At 37.5% G+C, this 16,240-nt stretch overlaps 1 protein-coding gene across 12 annotated transcripts in view; it reads right to left on the reverse strand.

The window, feature by feature from the left end:
- Positions 1-16,240, reverse strand: part of DLG1 (discs large MAGUK scaffold protein 1) — a 187,938-nt gene that overhangs the window by 83,921 nt on the left and 87,777 nt on the right. For 11 of the 12 annotated variants that reach the window (XM_069024442.1, XM_069024441.1, XM_069024438.1 and 8 more), the window contains one exon: positions 13,850-14,014. In XM_069024442.1, the coding sequence (XP_068880543.1) occupies positions 13,850-14,014 (165 nt within the window). Of the gene's footprint in view, positions 1-490; positions 716-13,849; positions 14,015-16,240 lie in introns of those variants that run through there. The other variant, XM_069024448.1, reaches the window with a different exon arrangement.

Below are 16,240 nucleotides of genomic sequence, written 5' to 3' on the forward strand. Positions count from 1 at the left end.
CCTAGAAAGCTGTTACAGAATGGAACTTGTTGTGTTACCTAGAGTTAAGGTTTTGAATTATTTAATTCTTTAGATAAAATTCCTTAACCATTATATATATAGTCTATTTGATTTGACATCTTACTAGAGCTATGGAATTGATAAGTCTTAACTACATTATTGCCCTCCAGAGCTACGCAGCAGAATGCAAACTACATTTTTCAATATTTCACTGTTTCATTAGAACATCTTATATTTAAAATTGCTGGAGGCTCATCACTTGCAAAATAACTTAAATAAATATCAGACCTCATTTAGTGTTTTCATTTTCATGCTTTAATACTAGAAATTATACAGATCTCTTTAAATTATGAAAATGAAAGCAGACAGAAAATGCCATTCATAAATAAGAGATTATATGAAATCATGCATATATAAACAATTGTTCTTTCTGACTAGCAAGTAACCAGAAAACATGCAGACACAATCACTTTAACAAGTGGCATATTACCTGGGTGGAGCTGGCAGCGACAGAAATGCAGTCAATGAAACCATGTCTCCGAGTGAAAAATGCCACTATCTGCTGCCACCGGGAAGGCTCAGTCCGTAACTCATCTGTTGAGCCTTTCTTTGCCCACTGCTTCTGTTTGGGGCCTACAGAGCTGTGGCTGGAGCCAGTGTTGCCTCGACTGGCACGAGAATAGAGGAGTGTGTTATTTCCGAAAATGTAATTCATCTCTGCAGCTCTGCAGGTGGTTGCCAGGCAGTCTTAATTCCCTACCAGCTGCTGAGTGGTGAATGAGCAGGGGAAAAAAAAAATGCAGATAGAATTACAGCAGCATCGTTTACAAACCAGGAAAACAAAATTCTTGCTAACTGATGCTATTTTTCTTCCAAGGCTTTCCACCCCTTACATCCCCTTTCTACCTCTGATTACAATGAGGAGTATAATCTTGAGAAATTCAAAATATTAAAAAAAAAAAAAAAAGCAGCAAGCAAAGGTTTTCCTTATTTTTCCTTTCCGGAATGCACAGGATGAAAACCTTGCTTTCTCTTCCTAGCTGCCAACAGATATTTAAGGGAAGCTGGGTAGCAGGTACAGTACAACGTTACAAATTCACAGCTATGAGGATGGTGGTGGATGATAACAGCTACTGGGTGGAGAAAGCACAGATCAAAAATAACCAAGTTTCAATCACTGCCTGTAGAAATATCCAATAGCATCTTTTCACTTCCTTGCTTGCATAAATTATGAACCTGAAGCAAACAAAACAGGGAATATAGAGCAGAACTGCACTTGTTCACTGATTCTGTCTTTATGAAAACATTCCACAGAGCAAAACTACTTTAACACCATGTTCAAAACAAATATCTAAAAAACAACTGTTTGCTGGTTTCTTCTTGTTTTTCCCCGTTCTTTTGTGCATAAAACAACTATGGAGGGAGTGAATCACAGTGCCACAGAACAGTCATTTTGTGTTGTGTATCAGAGAATGTCCAGTGAGGTTGTTCTGCTGCAGTTTGGGGATTTTTTAATTATCAAGAGGATCAGAGAGACTAAGATTAAACACTACAAGTCCACACTCTGTTGTTCTTGTTCTGTGAATAACATGTCACGTTCATAACACCTATGCCCAAATTTCTGTGGCTACTGTAAGCATATTATGAAAACAATAAATACATATCTTTGTGACTCAACATTACTTCTCAAAAGTATAAGAATCATTCAAAACCAAAAAATTCTTACTATTCACTAATGACTTTTCAGTAAGATTATTTTGATCTCCCATGCACATGACAAGTATTACTGTTATAGGTTTTCTCTGCTCTCTTCATAGTAAAAAAGAATTCAGAATAATTATTTGAAAGATTATATGGAACTCAAGTTATCTTACAGAACTCACCATCCAAATTTTTATAGCCGACTATCTTTAAAAAAATCCTCCAACTCACATCAGAGGGATTATTTAGGAAATCAGTTAAATGTCAAGCTTTCAGTACTAGCTCATCTCTGGAAAGCCAAAAGTTATCAAAACCATTTGTGGTATATTTCTACAGTCATAATCATAGCACCACGGCAAACATTTTTAAAAAGCAGAAAAGTCTCCATATGATAAACAAAGGCAGAAAAATTCCTTACAGACACATAATTCTAAAAATCCACTGATTCATGATGTGCATTTTAGTGGGGTTACCAAATTCCCCCACATACTTTTTGGGGTGCAACATAATCTGCTGTTTAACAAATTCTTACTGACAGCAATCCTATTCTGAGTTACAGTTTTTTCCTGCTGGCTTCTATTACAAGCAGAAATAAGAAGTACATTAATTGAAATCTGTCGTAGTGAGATCAATGCACCATTTACTTCTAGTAACTAGTACAGCTCAATAACACACCACATGCCAATATTCTGAGCACACCTTTCAGACAGACTTTATTAATATTTATAAAATACAATGGCTTATCACTGTAAGTCATATGAAACTCGGTCTGACTTGTGCCATGTCCTTAAAGCTATGAGCATAAGATAAATAATGGAGGTTGAGAAATGCCTGAGACACAGTAGATACAATGATCCTTTCAAATGGACAAGCTATTTATAACGGGAATTTTGTCACAGGAAGACTGCAGCCCTTCCTGAGCCCTACCTTCTTCCAGACACAGAAAACATACCTAGCCTGAAAAATGTTATGAATTTATTACTGGAGAAATTGATTAATCCCTGGCTATAATTGAAGGTGTTTGAAACAAGGTACAAATGTCATGCTTTGAGTTACAAGTCTTTTTATAAAGAGCCAAGGTGAAAATATTTTTTATCTTTTTCTACATTTGGCCTTGAATGTCAACACTGCTATACAGCTTATTAAATATCTTAAGAGCACAAGAATTTGTCTAACATTCAAAAGAACTTCTTTAAGAATTCATTTCTCTCTCTGTTTTTCCCCATAGGCTCCAAACAGAGAGTCACATGGAAGAGTTTGTTTAAAATTCTGGAAGAAAACACAATACATGGACAAGCAATCTATCAAGTACCTGGTTTTTTTACTGTTACATCAATCTGTCTGAAGATAAGAGAGGTTTGCTGTGTTTTAAGGCACTTTCTTTCAAGGATGATTCCCACACAGCCAACAATCTGCTATGGCATCAATGACAAAGTCATTTTAGAAATCAGCACTTCAGGAAAGCATCATACAGACAAAAAGCTTCCTGAAAGTGAAGCAATGATGATTTAATTTCAATTGAGAGAGAAATCCAGAAAAGTACTTAAGGAAGAGGTTATGCAACCCCACTGGTGATGCAAGCCAGCAATCTGTGTCACCTACACTCCATATGGATGCAATGATATCGAGCAAGATTTGCTGACGCCTAAGCAGACACAGTTGCAGTTATTTGTAGAAGGAGCCAGTACTGTGGTGATGAGACAAACCCTGATTTTTACATGTTACAAAGCAACCTGAAGATAAAGGCAAGGCATAGCTCTAGAGGTGGCACAAAATCAGGATAGCACAAAGGAGTCCAGATTAGAAGAATGGTCACTTGTACAGTTGAGAAATCAGTGAGAGACAGTAAAAACAAGGGCTCATTTCAGTCAAAGAGCATTTCAACAGAGGGTCAAACACGTACAAGTAGAAACTGGAAAAAGTTCTACTTGCACAGAAAAGGCAATATCCAGAGAAAGGAAAATCATCAACACAGATGTCGCAGCTGGAATTGCATCTGTGAACAGGGCAAGAACAGGGAGGCTCATCAGAAAACTGCAGGAAGACCTAAAAGGAGTGGAGAGCTTTCACCACCTCTTTTTCATATTCTGGATATTGAACTGATGGGCATAAAATTAAAAACAAAGCAAACAAAAAACATCACATACTAAAACAAAACAAAAAACACTATTTACTGTTAAGCAAGAATTAAGAATTTGCAGATTTGAAAAGACTTCTGCCCCGAAATAAAACAGCACATAATTAAGATTTCTACAATAGTACACATATCTGTCTACAGGTTAAGAAATTTACTGCAAGATTCATCTGCATTTGTTGTGGCTGCAGAGTAACATTATTTGTTTTGTGGCCAATTAACAAGATATAGTAATCACAGTGGTTACTAAATGTAAAAATCAATATCAAATACATGGGCTAGAATTCCTCTTAGTATCCAAGCAAATGGGTATTACCAGTTTGCTGAGACAAGTAAAAACATAACATAATGCTCTATTTTAATTTCTCAGATAAAGGTTTCCCAGGCATAACTTTACAAGCAGAATGCACACCTAAAAATTAAAAAGGCACAGGAACAAAACTTGTTTGTGAACAGAAACAGCAGTTATATCTCAATTACCTTTTCTGAACCAAAACCAACAATCCCCCTGAAGCATTTGAAAAGTGTCTTATATTAGTTTTACTACCATTCTGCTAAACAGAGTATTGGCTAAAATAAGCACAGACCGTAAAGGAAAAAGACCTGATTGAATTAACAGAGAAAACTCAAGAATCACCTAAAACAATGGCAGGGACTTATTTTATTTTCAATATCACTTAGGTTTTGACCAAAAAAAATAAGAGGCAAAAGAAATGTGCAGAACTTGGATACACAAACATAAGACTACGCAACTTAAACTCTTCAGGCATGGGAACAAAAACAATACTGAAAACATAGATACAAACTCATGTTTATTTCTTACACTTTTCAGAATTCTAGATTTAATAAACTTTTACTGGCATAACAAGTCTAAGTCTCATTAACAAGTTTATGCAATATTTTAAGCTAAAGCCCAGGAGTTCAGGACTCAAATACTGTGGAGAAAAAAAATTGTTAACCCTTTTTGTTAAGAGATGCTAGAAAGTCTATTTTAACTATTAGTTCAGATAGGACTGAAGAATAGTTCTTGACCAAGTGTCATACACATAATCAATAAAAAGGACATATCTTACTGCTGGAACTAACTTATAAGTAAGCATCCCAGCACAATTATACTATAATGATCTATTTTAGTATAAATATTTAATATAAAAGATCATTACCTTATTACTCACAATACACCTCAGACAACCTACCAATCTGGGCAGATTGAACTGCCTGGTCTTCCGCACCCTGCTCATGAACCTCCTGCCCATCTTTTTGGCACGCCAGACTGATAAAAACATCTTGTGTTTAATGCAAGTCTCCTTAGGCTTGCTTCAGTCATCAAAATGAACCCAACTGCACTGAGAGCTCAAGAAAAATCTGGGGCGAAAACAGTGCAACCTGTTACTAGGATGACTTGATGTTGATTACTGTATCTTAGATTGTTCTAATGTTTGGATTAATCCAGAGTCCATCTGTTACAGTTTTTCTTTCTTGTCTCTGTTGACAAGAATTTATTGAGCAGATCCATATGGAGAACTGGGCAGATTTGGTCAACTGTTTCTTACTATAAAACACAAACTGACACCTTTGTATATATTTCCACATTCTTTAATTACAGGAAGTTTAAGAGCAGTAACCTACCAAGAACTTGGGCAATGCATTTTAATTAAAGACTGCATAACAGCTCCTCTCAACTGTGACCACCAAAGTACAATACTAGTCTAAAAGTAAGTATGTCTGAGGGTATGGTCAAGTTTTTCTTTATAATTCCCAGTATTCTAGGTATGTTCCTAACACCAGAAGCACTGCCTTTCTGCTGAAGATGGTAAAGCTTTACAAAGCCCTCAATTTAGAAAAAAGTAACAGATTGCAACCTTCTCACAATCATAACCCATCTTGCAAATTACATGATCTTTGATTTCTAAATGGAAACAGTGTTTTCATTTTCAGGATAACCTCACCTACCTGCTCAGACTGGAGCAGGACAAAAAAATCTACTGGGGCAAAGAGGAAATTAAAACTACTTTGACTGTTGGTTAACCTTGAACCTGCACAGTTCAAATCATAAAGACCATTACCCTTTCCGAGAGCAGAAAAACTCTCCCAATTTACAGAGAAGGTTGTTTTAACAGCAGCTCCACAAGCACTAAAAGACTTCTGGGGAAGTACTTGAGAGAACAGAGGGGATTAGAGGGAAGACACACCAGGAGATAAAAAGAAGGGAACATATTGAGAATATCAGCACAAGATTTGGGTTCACATGGAAGGGAGATTGTTGGCATTGAAGGAAGGATGTGTGAATATTTATATAATTATTATATAATATATATATTATATATAATATATACTAATATATAATATAATGCATATAATATAGCTATTTCCATACAGATTAATGGGAAGGAGTTAAATAAAGGTGCTTGTTTGCAGTTGAAGAAACAGGGCAGAGTAGACAAGCAATGTATGCTGTAATACCTTGATTGGTATAGCCAGAAACCAAAAGGCTATCAGCAGTTGAAAGATTATTTCAAAGTCAGAGGCTGATTATAGATCACTGTGTTTACAGGCTGCAAAACAACTGTCACCTGCTAATCTATAGTTCTGAATACAAATTTTCATTTCTGAAATAACCATTCCCTAGTCATTCTCATCATTTTAGAGACTCAGCATTATTGACTCTAGTTTCATTGGTATCTCCTGAGTCAACTCTTTCCCAAACTGAGGGGTCGAACTAGTTCATTCTTCATTCCACAGTAGCTGCCCTCTGTCTCTGACCATTCTTGTTGTTCTTCTTTGAGTATCTAAATTTGCCTTCTGAATCTAGATAATGAATGGTGCAGATTTCTAGAGCGATAAGATAATGCAGTTATATTCCCATTTGCGTCTCTGATTATTCCTTGTATTCCATTTGCCTTTTTGACTGTAATTTGAGTACTGAGATGATTATTTCATTAATCTGTTATAAACCTCAGCTCTTATTCCTCTGAGATGATGCAATGAGAACACAAGCTCTTCCAAGATCCTTCTGGTAACCTCCATCCATGATTACCAATCTTCCTCCTTAACCTTTACTTTCCTTTTGTTGCTGGTTTGGTTTTGGTGGGGCATTTATGTTTGCTTGGGTTTTTTTAACAACTAAATACCAAAATATTTTTTCCTTATTTCATGGCAGCTTAAGTTTCTCCATAATCTTTTTTGAGTGCATCTATTGTGTGCATCTAAGAAAACCTAAACACCTACATCAACAAGATGATCTTTAAGCACATGCTTTAAGGGATTTGTGTAGCAGGAATTCTCTTTGCAATGCATTCACTGCTTTCTCATCTCTAATTTCTCCACATGCTCATTGATTCTGCTCTTTAGAACAGTTTCACCGTGTTTTGCCAGTACAGAAATGAGAGTGAGTTCCAATTTCTCCTCTCCCTTCTGGAAGCTATTTTAAGAACAAGAATCACCTTGCCATATCTCATTCCTGTGATACCACAGTCAGGATAAGTAGGCTGTTACACAGCACTGCAGCACTAATAGATAAGCAGTTTCAAATCAGGGTTAATTTAAAACCATTAAGCTTAAATACCATTAGGTCCTGGAAATACTTTTCCAGAGATGACTAAACATGTGAAAAAAAAGCAGGCATACACCGAGTGGGTACAAGATATTTATTTCACAGAGTAAAACTACAGTGCATGTAGTCAGCAGAACTGCTGTGCTAGGATTACAAAGCCTGTCTTGGCAAAGGTTTGGGTACCACTGAGAGACTATTAGATATTTTTTTGAAACTATGTGTCCACTTCACAAAGTGCAGGATATGGGACATAAAAACACAAGCTGCTGCTTCTAAGCAAGAGGAGAAGAAAGGCTGAAGGACACACATCTCACCCTACAGGCACTCACAGGACTAGGTCAAATAAAATGCCCAGCTAACCTACTGCCTCTCTCAGCAGTGAACAGTGTAGGTGTAGAGTGATCCTTCCCTGCTCAATATGCCACCACAAGCTCCAACAGAGGTTCACAGAGCCAAAGAAGGCAAACTCTTGTCTTACTGCTTTTATTCTAATAAAAGACTACTTACACTCCAATGCAAATTGAGCCTGAATATTTTCTCCCAGATCTGACACTGCAAGGCGTAAGCAGAGATAAAGCACAGGAGCACTGACACTGGGCACAGCTACTTCTTCAAAGGTGCTCACTGGGTGCGTCACTCAGGCAAAAAGATTCCTTTAGTTAAAACTTAGGGGTAAAACTTCCATCTTTTATTCAATGGAGAACAGTATTTCACCTCAGTTTGAAGCATTTCATTGTTCATGATGCCTTTTCCTAGTCTTAAAATCAAGAATCAAACACAGTTAGAAGGGAAAAAGGTATCTTACCTCTGTATTTATTTCAAGGATCCTTAGGTGCACCATGTCCAGGTGGAATGTGCCAAAATGCACACCACAATGCACACCCCTGATGGATCGGGTAGATTCCCCAATGAGAGGCTCAAGTGAGCCCCCCTCCCCAAGGAACCTTCCCCTGGATGATCCTATCTCAGTTTACAAAATGTGTTCTGGAAAGGACCTTGGTGTCTGGGGCTTTCTGATCCCTAACTACGAGGCTTCTAAGACGTTTAGTCTCCTAGCTTGACAAATAAGTTTAAGAATGTAGGCTAAAAAACACTAAGAATACAAAAGCTATAAAAAGGTATATAAAAGGGGTATAAAAGAAAAGGCAAAAAAAAAAAATCATGGAATCATTCAGAGACAGGAAAACAGTAACTTATTTGCATTTAATGTCATAATATTATGAAGCCACAGTTTTAGTCACTGAGGTAAGTTTATATAACCACAAAAGAGTTCTCCAATTGCTTTAAATGGGCTAACAACATTAATCCACATGTTCCCTTTGGTAAAGGGAAGTGGGGATTTTCACTGCATCACCTGAAACACAAGTGCTCTAGCAGAATACAACAGCCCCAGCCAGAATGACAGGTCTGTACAGGAGATCAAACAGGAAGCCAGCAATGGGAAGGCAATCCCTGCACTGCCTGACCTGCTCAGCCCTGTCTGTCCCCAGCACCCCTAGAACAGGGATGGCCATTCCTGTGAACATATGAGGACAGGGAAGTGGCCAACTGTGTGAATGGCCAACATGAAATATGGACATGAGTCCATGATTATGGAACTACAAGTTAAAGACTTCCTCCACCAATCCCAATCTACTTCTCACAATTCCTAGAGTGTGCTGCTACTCCACTGATGATTGCACAAGGCTGTTCTAGAGATACCAAATATTCAACCAGTAGAATATCTTTAGCTCCTTACAGATGTACCATTCAGTCAATAATTAACATTTACATATAGAACATGAATAAGCAATTTTAGGCCCCTTACTAGACTAATAAAACCAGTACAATGTTCCACCTAAAACATTTCTGTTCAGCTGCCCGTATCTGTGACACGTGTAAGGAACAAACCGAGTGCAGGCATTTTCCTCACACCCTTTGAAGATTGGTGCTATGGTGAAAATCTCCAGAGACAAATCATTGAAAAAGATTTTATTAAAGACAGAACTGCAGAGACTTTTCTCAATCAGTAAATCTAGCCTCCTGTTACCACATGCAGCCACATGATAATATCATTTATAAACTTATCAAATACTTTGAAAAGTTTTTAAGAACTTGTGCAAATTTCAAATGGGAATTACAGCTGTAATGGAAATACATTGAATATTGCAATATTAGGAATTTATTTCAGAGCAAGATATAGATTTATCATACTAATTATGGTATATCTTTCCAGTACAAGTTATGTTTAGCATCTTACAAATTATTACATGTTTCCTTTAGAGCTTCTGTCTTAACAGTGAAATAATAGCTCCAAATACCAACACACAATACACAAACATAATACAGAAATATATGGAAGCACCAATCGGGTTATACACTTAAATACTGAATTGCCATGCTGCATCACATATATATATATGATAAATATCTGTCATACATAGGTTGCTCTGACTAAAGATTAGAGTCTGGGGTTTTTTTAGTCTTATTGCACCATGACCTTCTATTTTATAGCATTGTAATAATCTATTATTCAAAGCTTTTTTCCTTGATAGAAAACTTCAGCTTCCACTCTACAGTTTAAAAACTTGTTTGGTACCATATCATATCAGTGACAGATTGACTTGATTGGAGCTGTTTAATAAAACCAAATTTTAACTCCGAACCCGTCACTCCAAAGGGGCTGTGATCTCACTGTGCCACAGCACTAAATTCAGTGTTACAGTGAAGGAAACCTTGTTGTAGCATCGCCATCTCGTGGCAAATCTGCAGAGCAGATAATTTCAGAACTCTCAGGACCATACATTGGAACCACACGTTTCCAGGTGGAATTTGGAAACCCCATACTGAAGAAACTGTGGTACTCGCTGCCTAACTACCTGAAAATATTCTTCAAAACCTTTGGGACAGAATATTTGTGAAGGATTTGAAGTTTGACCATTTTCACTATCTCTTCATGGTTCTCTACCATTAAATATTTGTTTTAAAAGCTGTTTTACAGCATTAGCATTCCATTTCATGCAGTATTAGAGACCAGAGGACACAAAACCTCCTGGGCCAAGTTTACTTCTTTGTTACTTGAGACACAGGAAGTAAACATTTCTTCTTAAACTGACAAAGCTCCACTCTAACAAGACCAAACCTGTAAGTCTTACTTAAATTTTAAATCAGCACAGCTAGTACCTCTTATTTCATTCTTACTGCAAACATGCAATATTTGAACCCAGTCTCAATCTGAGGTAGCCCATTCTCCTGTCAAGAAGATAAACTGCCTTCAATTACTACAGTACTTAACATTTGATAAATAGCAATCACACACTCATCATCTAAAAATTTGGGATTCATATTTGTATTTTTGGTCATCAAAAACTGCTCTTTGAAATAGCATCCACCTGTCCAAGCAAGTTATAAAAGCTGTTTTAAGTCCTACAGTATTTGAAAACTTCTCTCAAGAACAATATACAAACTAGTCAGAACCAGGCACCTCCCTTCTCTTCTCTTCTTCCATATTCTTGCTCCATACTGCAGAGAGCTTGCTGTAACAGAAGGTATACCTCAAAATCCAATTCTACTACCCTCGGCAGCATTGCTTAAAAAGCAAATAATGATAAAACCACTGACTTCTTCAAACTACTAACTCTGTATTTGAAATATTTAAGTGCATTTAACATTTACATTTAAAACAAAAACCAAACTCCTCTTATTATTTTATTCATGTAATGTTTCATTTCCTTAAGCAATGAACTATTGAAGAAAGCTGATCAGGATCTTGTACATGAGCCAAGACCTGGTCCTTGCACAGTGCACCAAGCCAACCTACCAAATAAATCACACAAAGAACTCTTAAATCAGAGCTGTTGTTGCTAAATTCATCTTCAGCATGAGCTATGCCAAAACTATGAACGCCTTGCAGATCATCAGGCCAAAACCAGAGCAGACCAGCTATGCTAATAATACAATAGCAACCTTGGGTTTTTTCTTCAGTACAGAAGCAAGCCAGCAGTCAATTAGCATCAGAATTCAAAATTACACAAAACACTGATAAACAACTGAAACCTGGAGCACCCACCCTAGTTTTCAGATGAACAAAGCTTTGAACAATTTCAATTTACCGTACATTGCTTTGATATTAATACAGGGGAGTTACCTGAAAATAATCAGATATATGCTAAAAATGGTAATACAAACTGAGTGATATTTCCCTCCTGCGTGATGATTTTCTTCCCTGCTGAGTGATCTTCCAGCATCTACCAATTTGAGAATAATAGCAATCCTCCTCAGATACCTAAGCAACATAGCATTTTGAAAAGGCCTCAGCATATTTTGTAACTATACTTAATTCTTAATTCTCCTTAATTCTATTACAAAAAGCTTTAATTTCTTCCAGGCAGTTTTACAGCTCCTCTCTTTGCCTTTTTGATCCCTTTATGCTTTCTAAAGGCAAGACTAACTGCTCTAGGAATTAGAAAAAGCTTGTGAATAAACAGAGTTGACCTTAAGTCCCCAGAGGAAGAGGATTTTTATTTCTAATAGTTGCACATAAAATGTGTTTCATTACTTTCCGAATATCAGTAAATTTGGATAATTAGACATACGAAAGTGCATTATTGTGTGCCTAACCTCATAAGTAAGAAAAGTTTGAAGTCCTAGCCATTCCCAAAAATGAAAGCTTTGTCACATTAGTATTCTCAGAAAGCTCTTCAGAGGGCAATATAGCCCACTTCAAAAAGGTTATTTGTTAGGGCTGAACAATTCAGCTTGTCTGGCTGAAGACTGTGGAAAAATACTGAGAGTTCATTATAGAGATTTAAGTAAAAATAACTGGTTCAATATCATCATATACATTTTAAAAATTTTAGAAAATCTGGAAAGTAACTACTAAATGCACTCACACACTACAGTTGGTTCTTCTACAGAATCCTTACAAGTCAATGATAAAGAGCTGATACATTCAAAAAAATTTTTCTTCTTAATTAAAAAAATGGAACTATAACTAGGTTCAAAACATTTTTTTCTTAAAATATCTTAGAATGGTCTGGGTTGGAAGGGGCCTTAAAGATCATCAAGTTCAAACTCCCTAACATGGGCTTAAATACCCTCCACTACACCAGGTTGCTCAAAGCCTCATCCAACCTGGCCTTGAACACTTCCAGGGATGGGGCAGCCACCCCTTCTCTGGGCAACCTGTGCCAGTGCCTCATGACTCACAGGAAAGAATTTCTTACTAACATTTAACCTAAGTCTACCCTCTTTCAGTTTAAAGCCATTCCTCATCTTGTCCTATCACTACATGACCTTGCAAAAATTCCCTCTCAGGCTTCCTTGTAACCCCTTTATGTACTGGAAGGGGCTCTAACATGTCCATGGAACCTTCTGAACTCCAGGATGAACATCCCCAACTCTCTCAGCCTGTCTTCACAGGAGAGGTGCTCCAGCCCTCTGATCATCTTTGTGCCCTCCTCTGGACCTGCTCCCACTGGTCCATGTCCTTCTTATGTTGGGGACCCCATAGCTGGGCGCAGTACTGGAGGTGGGGTCTCACCAGAGCAGCACAAAAGGGCAGAATCCCCTCCCTACCCTGCTGTCCACTCTGCTTTGGATGTAGCCCAGAACACGTTTGGCTTTCAAGGCTATGAGTGCATGTGGTTGGGTCATGTCCAGACTCTCATCCACCAGCACCCCCAAGTCCTTCTCCCCAGGGCTGCTCTCAGTGTGACAGCATTTGTTCTTTGCAGTTACAAAGGACACTATCACACACAAACAATGCATGCCAAAAGTATCAAGCTATAAGCCTACCACAATGTAAGCCCATCTCATCACTCTAAAGCCCAAATAGTCCCCAGTATCAAATAATTTCTCCACTTTTTCCTCAAAACCAGCCATAAAGACTCAGAGGTGTTATAGAAAACAGCATTTAGTCTAACACACAAAAGCACATTTCATCAGAAAATGATTGAGCTACATCTAACATAGTAAATGAAACTGCCTGTTATAACCCCCTCCCAAACCTCACACTCAGTTTGTCGTCTTTATATTTGTCTTCAGGTTCTGGAGCAATCTTGAAAATAATGGTGTTGCATGCTGAAAAACCCCTGAGACATTTATTGCACTTGGCTTATTACATATTGCACATAGATCCTCAATTAAAATACTTACTAGAAACAAACTCAGAATTGACTCTACAGGATTCTGACTGAAAATCCAAAATGTAACTGACAACACAAACTACAGTGCCCCTCAAAAATATATCCAAAATCTTAAGTTACCTATAGTTGTTTTCTGGGCATTTTACCACCATGCATGTCTACTTAGAATCTGTGGAAACTAAGTCAATGCTTTAATGTCTACACAGTAAATTTTACAAATGAACAGTTCCATAAAAACAGAAAGAGGTATTTCACATGCATTTTTTTTTTGGCCCACAAAATTAAATTCCTAAAGAGCATACCAAAACAGTTCACTCTAACTTTAAAAATGCCTACCTTTACTGGTGAAATATGAGAATGGGAAACAAATCCATGGACATTCTCAATCTGTGACAGGTTCTTCTCCGATACATGAACCAGCTCTGGACCCGTCACCTCATTGGCAATGTGTGGAGAGCTGTGCTCCTGTGGGGGTGTATCTTCATCCTGATAGCGGTATTTCTGAAAAAATAAATTAGAGGAAAAGATCAGGCCACCACAGAAATGAGAAAAGATTATCCAGCAAATCTAAGTCAGACAGAAATAGGTATTCTTCTGACCTTGCTGACTTCAAAGTCATAAAATCTATAAATAAAAGTTTTAATTAGCATTTTTAAAGACTGGTCCTATCCAAAAATGTTCCAGCCCTTTTAGTCCCACAGCTACCTAAACCCCAGCAGGATTTACTGTGTTCATAGGAGGCATCCCAACATTTTCTAAGCACAATTCACTTTCACACACTACTGCTATACTCTCAAGTACATACATAGTTATTAACAGTTCATAGGGAAAGGATGAACTACAAAGAAACTGCTTGAGATGATCTATCAGTTACCAGCTCCTGTAATACTTAATGCATTCTTAACCCAATTGTAAAGTGGAAGCAATTCAAGTGTATTTTCTCTAAAAACACTACTTAGCAGAGAAGCACAAGACCAACTTCTTGCGGCAGAAGAAATAACTCCAAGGAGGAAAGCAAGAGCATTAAGACTTCTCTTACCACTCTTACCAACTCCAAACACTTCCACACTTTCTGCTTAGCTGGATGTATATCAAAGGAGAGATGGTGAAGTCTGACAGTTGTGAAAAATTACAGTGGTTACTCAAAAAGCCCTAATTTTTCAAATTTTTAGTAGACAGGTTTCATGAGATAACCAACTTAATGGCTCACTACTACCAGAAGATAAAAGTTCTTTTTCTTTCTTTTCCCTGCAGCAGTGAGATACTGGATTGCTCAGCCTCAGACTGCTGCCATTCATCTTTTTTTCTGAGATTGAGTTGTTTTTCACTTATCAAAATAAAACCCTGAAAGGAGTTGACATTAGCTCTCTAGAGCAGCCATATTAAACATTGGAAACACAGAAGAATTATAATTTAAACAAAGTGTTGGCCAAAAATACAAGGGTACGTTACCAGAGTATAAATTAGACCACACTGGCAATTAGAGAAAATAAACATTGGAGCTTCAAGAAGCAGAGAAAATGTCTTGCAGCATCAGAGAATGTAGGAATTCTGAGAGCTTAAAGCAGCCTGCTCCCCTGATGAAGACTGTATTTGGTTGGACTTGAGATCCAAAATATTCCTAGCAGACCTCAGGCTTTGATTTCATTATGAAAAACAGGAAAGTTAATTCAAAGTGGATTTAGTTTCCAGATCATCTCAGACAAGATCCTGAAGAAAGTAAAAGTGGATGATTCCAGTTTTACTGGGGGGGCCATGGCACAGACAACAACATCCACACAAAAAAAACCCTGAACAAACTAACTAGTCAAACAGTCACGGGTCAAGCAAAACTAATTTCCTTTACAGAACAGTTAATAACTTAGACAAAGCACAGAATTACCTTGCTTTTTTTCCTGAAACCAGACATACTTATTAGATGCAGATACTTTATTAGAAACAGATACTTGAACATGACTGAGTGGAAACAGGCTCTAGATTTCACTAATAGATATACGTTTACATTATAGAGTGTACCAGTGCTTCTAATATAATAGTGCATATGAAGTTTTAATAGATCAGTATGTCATTATTTTGATTAAAAATGAGAAAATGTTGTGCTAAAGAATTCTCCCCTAAAAGGCACTGACAGGGCTTACAGTCTTCTCAAAAAAAAAAAAATTTAGAAGTGAATTGCTAATTAGATTTTGCTGCAGTATTTAAGACTGACTTTACTATTTGAGATGAAGTTTTTTAAGAAAAGACTTAGTGCCATGGTGTGGTTGACAAAGTGGTGTTAGGTCACAGGTTGGACTTGAGGATCTCAAAGGTCTTTTCCAACCTTGTTGATTCTGTGAAGTGCATGAAAACATAATATGCACGCTACTACCTATTCTGAAAGGTACCACAGCCCTTCACAGAAACTACTTTTGAGCAAAGTGCTTTAAGTAAAGCAAACTACTGTATCTTGTAACAGCTAACTCTCCATGGAAGTGTGTTTACTGCTCTACTACAGAGCACCACCCCTGAATACTGTGCCTCTTGATTGAGGCAGCACGTTCAAGTGAGCTGGTTGGTCAAACAGCCACCACTCACCACTGCCCCTTCCCTTCCTCTCCCAGGAGCTTCCAGCCCCTGAACAAGAACTCAGTCAGCTGTTCCAGCCATGCCAAGTTAATTACGCTGCTGCATCCAAAGCCCTGTGCAAGTTCCTCTCCGTAGGGGTCTAAAGACACGATTTCACAGTAC

The sequence above is a fragment of the Aphelocoma coerulescens genome, chromosome 9 (assembly GCF_041296385.1).
Source record: "Aphelocoma coerulescens isolate FSJ_1873_10779 chromosome 9, UR_Acoe_1.0, whole genome shotgun sequence".
NCBI lineage: Eukaryota > Metazoa > Chordata > Aves > Passeriformes > Corvidae > Aphelocoma > Aphelocoma coerulescens.